The sequence below is a fragment of the Diplotaxodon limnothrissa genome, linkage group LG10 (genome assembly GCF_057381915.1).
Source record: "Diplotaxodon limnothrissa isolate DT_005_m linkage group LG10, D_limnothrissa_male_GT1.1, whole genome shotgun sequence".
NCBI classification, from domain to species: domain Eukaryota; kingdom Metazoa; phylum Chordata; class Actinopteri; order Cichliformes; family Cichlidae; genus Diplotaxodon; species Diplotaxodon limnothrissa.
The window spans coordinates 3843482-3853604 of NC_140605.1; the positions used below are offsets into that span (position 1 = coordinate 3843482).

General features: G+C 43.1%; 1 protein-coding gene across 1 annotated transcript; it reads right to left on the bottom strand.

Annotated features, from left to right (window-relative positions):
• Positions 1-5519: 5519 nt before the first annotated feature.
• On the bottom strand, positions 5520-6377 carry bhlha9 (basic helix-loop-helix family, member a9). The gene has a single exon (XM_085363322.1). It carries the CDS (start codon positions 6375-6377, stop codon positions 5520-5522), a length of 858 nt encoding a protein of 285 aa, XP_085219448.1.
• Positions 6378-10123: the final 3746 nt, after the last annotated feature.

The following is a 10123-nucleotide window of genomic DNA, read 5'->3' on the forward strand; positions in this document are numbered from 1 at the left end:
GTCCCGCTCCCTCCCCCTAACGGTCTGTTCATGCTGTGAGATGTTTCAGAATGACCTTCATCAGCTTTAAGTCTATTTATATTAGGCCACTCAAAAACATCTATTTTGTTTTTGTTTCTTTGAGCTATTCAGAGGTGGACTTGTTGGTATGATTCGCTTCGTTGTCCTGCTGCATAGCGCAAGTGTGCTTGAGTTTCTGGGCTCAATGGGATATTAGGGATGTTAGACAGAAGAATTCATGGTTTCATCAATTATGTCCAAAGTTGCCCCAAACCATCAAAGTACAACCACCATGTTTGAGATTTGCTGTTCTTTTTCTGAAATGCTGATTTTCTTTTCTTTTCTTTTCTTTTCTTTTGTAAAAGAAAGGCACCACAAAAAAACAGAGACTTGATTGTCTCAGTTTTCATTACAGGTCTGAGTTCACCTTAATAAACTGAGGAGAAAATAAATTGAGGTTACAGTCTTCCTCAGTTACTGGTTTATTGCTGTTGTGACTGTTTTTGCCTGGTTGTGCTGAAACACAATCTGGATTGAAGGATAAGAATGAAACAGATGAATCTTTTGTATTTCTCCTCAGCACAAGGGGTTAGCAGACTCTCCTCGTGCATTACTGAGCCCAACACCAGAGGTTCAACAAGCCAACTCATCAGAAAGCGCGACCCCCTCCACATCAGCACTTTCTTTTATAGCCCACCACAACACACAGCAAAGTGCAGACCCTCCAACTGCCCCTCAGATGCCCTTAGCTGAAGTGGTGGGCCCCAGATAATCTGAGTCTCGACTACTTTTGACCTTGCTCAGAACCTCAGATTAAAGAGGTCGTGACTTTTACAAGTTTTTTACCACACACAAAACTTCTGGTAAACATCCTACATGAGAAGTCTGCAGATAAGATCATGAGTGGACACAGCGAGAGGCCATAACAGCCCTGTGTAAGGTCAGACACCAAGTCATTCATGTTGAAAATAACCTCAGGGCGAGAAAGAAGGAGGAGGAGAAAATGGGGAGGAAAGCTCTACATAGTTGCTCTGACCATGTCCAATGTTTCCAAGCTAGTGTGACTGTATCAAGTTCCTGCCAGAGGAGGAGATGGCTCCAGAGTAGAGGACTATGACCAAGACATCTGTCTCCAGTGTTATCAGAGGGAACATTGTTTGTGCTTAAGACTGCTGTCTAGCAGTCTGGAGCACTAGTGTTGATGAGCATGGTGAGGCAGACTGAGTCTGAGGGAAGGCACAGGAGAGATGTGCAGCCTCTCTGACTCAGCAGACGCTCGGGGTCGACGGTATAACAATTAGATCACACAGAGGACACAAGCTATTCCTCTACACTGATGAGAAATGGAGTTTCCATCTCCGCCGAGTGTTAGTGGTGAGTATGTTTACTCTGGACTGGTGAGGTAAATGTTCTGATGTGTTGTTTGGATATGAGATTAGTTTCAACCCCTGAAGGCCTCAGAGTAGTTAAGCCCAAAGAGTTTCAGCCCTGATCAGCTGTTATCCATGAGCTGGTAATATACTGGTGTACTTCCAATTGCTTCCCATGATGCACTTCTTCTTCACTCACCTCTTTTCACTCTCTGCAATGACTCATTAGTTATTATTAATCTCTGCCTCTCTTCCACAGTGGCTTTTGTCCCGTGTCCCTCCCCTCATCCCCATCCAGTCACAGCAGATGGCCCCGCCCCTCCCTGAGCCTGGCTCTGCTGGAGGTTTCTTCCTGTTAAAAAGGAGTTTTTCATTCCCACTGTCACCAAGTGCTTGCTCACTGGGGATCATCTGATAGTTGGGCTTTTCTCTGTATTATTGTGGGCGTAGGGTCTTTACCTTACAATATTAGTTCCCTTGACATGATGGTTGCTGTGATTTGGCATTATTTGAATACAACGTAACTGAACTGTAACTGACTTTTGAGGGGGAAAAAACCTCACTGAAAATATTTTTCCAAACTTGGAAGACTGACGGAAATAATTTTTAAAACAATATATAGGGGCAAATTTCAAGTTTAAGTATTTGTTGGTTTAGAAAAAACTGTGGGAGGACTCTTGAATACCCAAAGAGAACCCACACAGACACGCGGAGAATACGCTAACTTCACACAGAGATGGTGCTAACCACCGTGCCAACATGTTGCCCAATACCTACACTGACTTTCCTAAATCTTGCCGGCGGCATACACATTCTCTTGTCCTCTGGCACCTTCACTTCCTTCACCTTGCACCGCAGATGTCATAGCGCTGCGTGTGTGTGTTGTGTTTGGGTGCGCGCACCTGTTTGTGCTCAGGGAGCAGAGGTGTACGCAGTATGTAGAGCATCAACATGTAACTTCTCTCCGAAGGCTGACTCATCCCTATATATCACGCAAACACACCCTCAGGTCTTGGCATCATTTCTTCTGTGTTTGCTTGTTTTCGTTTCCATCAGTCTGGCAGCAGAAGGTATCACGGAGGTGGAGCGGTCTTAAAAAAAGATGCATCACTGACAGGCTCACATGGTGAAGAAGTGAGGTAAATGCACAGGTGAGTCACAGGTAAACATGAAATGCTAACTTGTTATGACGTTTTTTTAAAGTCTGTTGGATTCTGTTGTTTCCCACAAGATGTGTAGCACTAGTCCACAACCTGTGGTCACTTATACTGTTTATTCTATGTTTATCTGTTTCATCCACAAACACTTCCTCAGAGTATTCAAACAAACAGAAAACTGACGCTAAACACACAAAACAGAATAGAAGTTGAAAATAAAAACCTACAGTAGGAATAGAAAAAAATCCACACAAATGGTAAATGGCCTGTATTTGTATACAGCTCATCCACACGCAGGTGGAGGCAGCTACAGTTGTAGCCACAGCTGTCCTGGGGCAGACTGACAGAAGCGAGGCTGCCATATCACGCCATCAGCCCATCACCAGTAGGCGGTAGGTGAAGTGTCCTGCCCAAGGACACAACGACCGAGACTGTCCGAGCCAGGGCTCGAACCGGCAACCTTACAAGGCGAACTTCCAACTCTTGAGCCACGATCGCCCAGACAAAAATCACACAAAGTGTTTTTGAGGAGACATTCATTTGAAGAACAGCAACAGAAGTGCCAGAAACCAAAACATGCAAAGAATTTCACAGCGACAAAGATGCAAATGTTGTGTGTTTTTATCGCATGCGTCATATAATACTGTAGATACATGTTTGGTATTAGTCGTTCATGGTTAGCTTGTCACTTCTGCAGCTGTTTCATCAAGTTGTCTCCCCAGAAACACTTGTGTTTTGTGAGATTTTTGCCCCTCAGCTGTAAAAGACTGATAGGATATTGTCGTCACCCTGCAGTGTGGACACCCAAGTTTGTGAATGCGATAAATCGATAACGAGGCAATGTAATTAGATATTCTTACCATAGATGCATCTACTAAAAATCTTGGACTAGTACAGGTGCTAATACCATTGATATAATATCAATGGTATTAGCACCTGCTATTAGAAGGCTGCTAGTATTTTATGGGGGATTTTTTGTGAGTTTTGTTGTGTTTTTTTTGTTGTGTGCTTTTGTTACCATTGTCTGTCGACAACACAAAAGCTACTAAACTAAAATTTTATGAACACAGACAAAAACAGAACCCATAACAAGATAAAGCATTGACCTTAGCAGAAGATGTGCTGTCCCAGGCTTTGGAAAGTTGTAAATCTATTTCGATTATCGCTCTTTTGAACAGCACTTTTTTTTGCCTGTGTGGATAAGGAGTTTCTCTGATTTTGATTCTGTAACGGATCAGTGACAAGCTGTGGTACAGCTCTTGGTAGTCTCTTGAGGACCCAAACCAGTAGGTACCCTTGCAATGAGTTAAGCGAAGATCCACATTTGTGCCAGAAAGGGAGGAGGAAGAGACATGCCGTCATCGAGTGCTATCAGCCACACTCGTCTCTCACTGGTGACTCAAGGTTTTCCAGTGATTCACGTCTGCACAGAAGCTGAACGACAGGCTCAAAGTGTAGTGACTCTCCCCCTTTTTCTCACCACCTATATCCTCCTCTTCCTATTATTTCACTCTCCATTCATCTCTTTGTCCACATTCCCTTTCCTTCCTGTCTGCTAATTGTTGCTGCACCACACCATTTATTTCTCCACCAAGCCCACAGTAGTTCTCCCCAGGCCACCAATTTTCAGCAGCGTCTCGAGGCTCCTGTTGGGAGACCTCCAGGACGTTCAAAAAAAACAACCCTGAACACACCCAGCTGTACCTCCAGGCCGGTGCAGCCCAAAAGGGGATTTCACCTTGCTGATGACGGGGCACACTCTTCCTTCCTGAACCCATATAAATCTGTCGGTGGGCTTCGTCCTATGGTCTAACATTAAAGCTGTTTTCCATGACATGCTGCTCAGCAGGGGAGGGAAAGCTGTTATTGACTAATATAAGCCGGTCTAGGATGACTTGTGTTTACTATTCGCTGTTTCTGATTTCAAAGAAGATCAGCTGACCTCTCAGTGTTTGAACTGAAAGGTACAATATAAGAAGTGAATTCTTTTCAAGAGCCAATACATACAATTTTCAACCAGTATTGCCTGATTTTTATGTGCTTTTGTTGCTTCGCCATTCTTGCCTTCTACTCGTGTTTTTATTGTGCTGTAAGTAAATAACACAGTGAGTTCTCTCCTCCAAGAAGAATGGCAAGAATGGGCTTGTACGGACGTTTCTCATCTGAGTGAAGGACCTCTGTCATCTCACACTCTGAATGGCAGAGGCTACCAGCCTTAGGCTATAATCAAACACACTCCCACAGGCATGCATGCACACACTGATGCACACGCTTAATGCAAGCTTTGTGTTAGTGCAGTGTTGTAGTCCTGGGAATCATATGCATTTTCTGTTTTCTTATGAAAGGAGCCATAAAAAGAGTCATCTATCATTTTAAACATTTAATTTTCAAGCTTGGAAAAAGCAAAGGAAAAGCAGCGTCTTTACAACACAAACAGACTGTACTTTTTAAAGTCAGAGAATAAATACATAAGCATGTTGAATGTTGAAACCAGATCTTAGTCACATTTTCTTTCAGAGCGCTTTGTACTACTTGAAAGCTAGCATGCTGTATGCATAGTTACATAGCACTGTTTTTTATGCTAGTCTGTCTGTTTTTATTTCCGACACACCCATTTTTATTACCTTACATTTACTAATGCAACTCCAATAATTCATCCTTTGCAGAAGGCCGAAAAAGGGGACAATTTAGCACAGCAAAAATATAATTATGTGAATTGTCATCTGTAGATTGCAAAACATTCTTTAGAATTAACATTTTCAAATTCAACATCAAAACAAAATACCTAACATATGTAACATTCTGCAGTCTAGATTGCCATTGCTCCTTTATCTGTGTTCAGCTTGCAGGACTGTAGTTTGCTCTACAATCACAGCCTTCCTGTAAGTTTCAATAACAGCAACAGTAAGAGCACAAGGTTACTCCCTCAAACCCTTAAAAAGTCCATCAGGGTTCTTCAGTTTTCAGGACTTCACAGTACTCGTGAAGCTTGTTACAGTATATCAGAGCACAGGGGGAAGCTGCTCTCCGGCTCCTGCAGGTAGCTCACCTGCCATGGAAGTCCCAGAGTAGCAGATGGCTCTGCAAAGGTGTCCATGTATCCCTGAGTGCAGGAGGCCCACATCCCCGGCTGGTATCCCAACCCCTCATCCACCTGAGGGTATCTCAGAGGGCTGGGTGGAAGATCACAGGGGGTGCCACAGTGTCTGTGTGAGGCATAAAACTGTCCCTCGGTGGGATAACAAGGGTAGTGTGGTGATGGGGGACATGATGGCACTGTGTTGTCTACGTAGGCATGAGGTCTGTGCATGTGAGGCGCTGGCTGTGGCTGCATCTGTTGAGAGATGGATGCGTGCCAGGGGACGTAGCTCTGATGCTCCGGACAAGGAACTGTTAACCTGGTCTGCTCAAGCCGTGACGCCCCCATCGCTGCCGGTCCCACTGATGACCTGTTGCACTCACGGTGGGTGCAGGGCTTACTGGGTGGATGAGAGCTCAGGAAAACTGAGAGAGCAGAGATGCGGTTGATGGCTCGCTGCAGTGTGGCAATCTTGGACAGCCGTTTGCCACTGAGGTCATGGTTCAGGGCAACACGGAGGGCATTGAACGCCTGGTTGTAGTCCATAATGCGTTTTCGCTCGCGGACATTAGCGGCCATTCTTCGAGCTTTTGAGCGAACCGGTCGGTTGCGCTTCTTGGTTTGGCCTTCCTCTGCTTCGCTTGGGCTGCTGGTTGAACTCTCGTCTTGGAATGATGGCTTGGGACTTCCTTCATCTTCGCATTGGACCAGACCGCCAAGTTCAAGCTCTTCCTCAGAGAACTCGGAGCTCGCAACGCTGCTGCAGCTCATTGTGTCAGTAGTGCGCACACCAGATGAGACAACGTAAAATCTTCCTTCTTGTAGTGCAATTTCAGTGAAAATCCTAGATGTGGTTTGCACGAGGAGCTGTGAGTGCAGGGTTCCAGCACTCCGTCGCACGCTCGCTGATGTGCCTCGGCTTCTTTTGTGGGGCTGTCGGTGTTTGCTGCTGTGCCGACAGCCCGTGTATTCTCCTGCTCTGAGTCCCCTGGTGCTGTGTGATAACTTGTGCCTCAACAAGACAGGTTTACCTGCTTTTTAAAGATCTTGAGGTCACATGGTATACTCACCTGTAAAGAATGATGCACTCTCTCTCCCTCTTCAGGTTTATGGGCACCCTCAAGGCAAATGGCACTGACACGTCCTCCTCCTTCTACTCTGACTCTCCCTCACAGGAGAGTTTCAACACTTCATTGTAAAATAAAAGCAAAATGCTGCACTTTGGAAATGCCAGTTTGCTTCATACCACAGTTATTATAGTTTTCCATTTTCTGATTGTTTTTTATTTCCTTTTGTTTTCAAGGCAGTTTAGTTTAAGTTTTACAGTTTGAAACGTTTTAACTTTGTCTTAGTTTCTACCAGTTTCAGTATTACTTACACTTTTATGGAGCATATGTCAGATTTAGGAAAATTAGTCCAATAAAACTTTGTGAGAACAGTTGACTCACAGTCTTGTAGACATGCAGCGTCTCAATAAGCACATCTATCGATGCCTCATCAGACAAACTGTCATAAAATTTTACCGAACTAACAAATAACGAACTTACTGACAATAAATGGTCGCAAAATCATTTCAGTTGGTTAAAAATGTTTTCAAGAGTCTAGTTTTTATTTTTACTTTATTTAATTAGTTCAATATCAACATCTTGGCTCATTTCATTCAGCTGTAATTCACTTTTCTTTAATCACAGGCCTTCGGTCACTCTGTCTTTCACCTTTACAAACAACAGCATGCTCAGTCTGATTGTTCCCCACAATGACTTCTTTCTCTGCCCTGTACAATATGTAATTTTACATTATTTACTAATGAAGGCATATTCATTATTCATTTAAATACATCTTCTATCAAATTAGTCCCACAGATCTTCATGACAAATTGCACATTTACCTGTTATATGCGCTTCCCCATGTGTCAAGCCTGGGAAGTAAGCAACCTTCTTATCTACCTTGGGTTAGATTCAAGCTTGCAATTAGCCGTCTCTGGAGTGGCGATTCTCCTTCTCTCTGTATCTCTCTGCTCAGGCTTAAGGGCCATGTAATTTAGAGTAGCTTCCCTGGAACTTGTCCTCATAAATCAGGCCTGGGCAGCACTGGAGGACAAGAGCAGAGCGAGCCTTAGACTTCAAAGACAGAGGGAAAAAAGGGGGCAAATATTTTACAATCAGAACCTGCAATTGGTGCCGGCTTAGGCTATCGATCTTTCAGTCTTTTGCAAGTGGAGATGGGGATCCATTTAAAGTCAGATGCAATGTTGTAATGCAGTTTAATATTAAATACGGAAATCTTACTGCAGTTTGCAAAATGATTATAATGTATGATTTATTGTTCGCGGTAATGGACAAAGACAGCGCTTTGTGTCTCGTTTCTCTTGTTTTTCTTTCCTGAGTATTTAAATAAAGAACATATATGCTTGTATGTTCAAAGGGGTGGATGTTCCCTCACTGCAAATTAATACAATACAGTTATTCACAGTTATGCTGTGATGAAACATTTCTATCATCAGTGGTGTTGTTCCATCCACCGGACATGAAGGCTCAGTGAATACTTGGCATTTCTCATTTTTACGCTGTCTGATTTTAAGCCAGTGTACTAGATACCAAATAAAAGAAAATCCTTTGAAAGAATAGTACTCCATTCCTCCAACATAGTAACAGAGACCTTGGCAATCAGTGCTGAGGAGTACTGCAGATTTCCTGTTTTCCTTTCACTTGTTTCTTTATGTCAGATTTTAGAGTGGATAGTAAGGTCATAGTTAAGCTTTGAGCCAAGTAAAGAATAGACTCTAGTAGCAAAACACTGAACTGAAGGTCACTGCGAAGCTCTGAGGTAGCAACCTTTAAAAACATTACACACACAGAAGAAGGACATCTAATTATAGTGCTGTAAAAAAGCATTTGCCCCTTCTTGATTTATTTTACTTCAGATTGCCAAATAAATTTTAATATTTGACAAAGATAACCCAAAAGGCAGTTTTAGAATGAAAATGTGATTTATTAAGGGAAAGAAAGTGACCCAAACACTTTGCTCCTAAACCCAGTACTTGGTTGTGATATCCTTGGCAGGAGGAATAGAGTCAAGCGTTTATGTGATCATTGGCAGTGACTTTTCATTAGTGAGTCTTTCAGTTTTGGCCCACTCTTCTTTGCAGAATTGTCTTAATTCAGATACACTGGAAGGTTTTTGAGCAGAAAAAACATATTTAAGGTCATGCCAGAGGATATCAATCAGATCCAGACTTTCCAGACTTGGAAATGACTTTGTCACATACAGTCAGGTAGGTTTTGATACATTTTTTCCCCACATAAATTTCCTTTACATCACAGGTGTCGAACTCCAGGCCTCGAGGGCCGGTGTCCTGCAGGTTTTAGATGTGTCCTTGATCCAACACAGCTGATTTAAATCGCTAAATTACCTCCTCAACATGTTTTGAAGTTCTCCAAAGGTCTAGTAATGACCTAATCATTTGTTTCAGGTGTGTTGACCCAGGGTGAGATCTAAAACCTGCAAGACACCAGCCCTCGAGGCCTGGAGTTTGACACCCCTGCTTTACATAGACAGGGAACTCCAACAATCAGACGACCCGCCTATGAGAAAGGACTTGGTGATGGTAAGAAGGAAAAACGTCCTTTTAACAGGAAGAAACCAGCGTAACCATGCTCGGGGAGGGGTGGTTGTCTGCCGTGGCCGGTTGAAGATGAAGTAAAAGAGAAGAGCGCAGAGGGAAATAGGACGAAAACATTTAGGGCAGAGAGCTAGATTTTAAAATTATTAGTGGTATAATAGTGACAGTGACACATAGTGAGAGGTGGGTGAAGAAGAAACACTGCCCCCAGCAGCTTACCCCTATTGCAGCATAGCTAAGGGATGGTGCAGGGTCACCTGATCCAGCACTAACTATGAGCTTTATCAAAAAGGAAGGTTTAAAATCTAATTCCAGACATGGAGAGAGTGTATGTCTCCCAAATCCAAACTGGGAGCCCGTTCCACAAGTAAGCCGGCAGTCTGAGAGCTAAGAGCTCCACTGGGACACTATGGTACTATGAGGTATTTAATATATGATGGAGCCTGATTATTCAAGACATTTTATGTGAGCAGAAGGATTCCAAATTCAATTCTGGATTTAACACAGAATCAGTGAACAGAAGCAAATGAGGGAGAAATGTGCTCTGTCTTTCTAGCCCAACCAGTACTCTCACTGGAGCAATATGGATCAACGGAGGGCTTTTTAAGGAGCCAACCTGATGAAAATGAATTACAATAGTCGAGCCTAGAAGTAATAAATGCATGAACTAATGTTTCAGCATTACTCTAAGGATGTTCCTAGTTTTAGAGCTTTTGCAGATATGCAAGACGGCAGTCCTGCATATTTGTTGAATGTGCACACTGAAGAAAATATCCTGGTCCTGATTCCTCACAGAGGCCACGGTAATATAATCTAAAATAACTATCTGATCAGACACCATGTTTTTAAAATTTTTAGGGCAAAACACAATAACCTCAGTTTTGTCTTTATTCAG

Coding starts and splice junctions, on each gene's coding strand:
- bhlha9 (XM_085363322.1), bottom strand. CDS start 6,377: ATGAGCTGCAGCAGCGTTGCGAGCTCCGAGTTCTCTGAGGAAGAGCTT.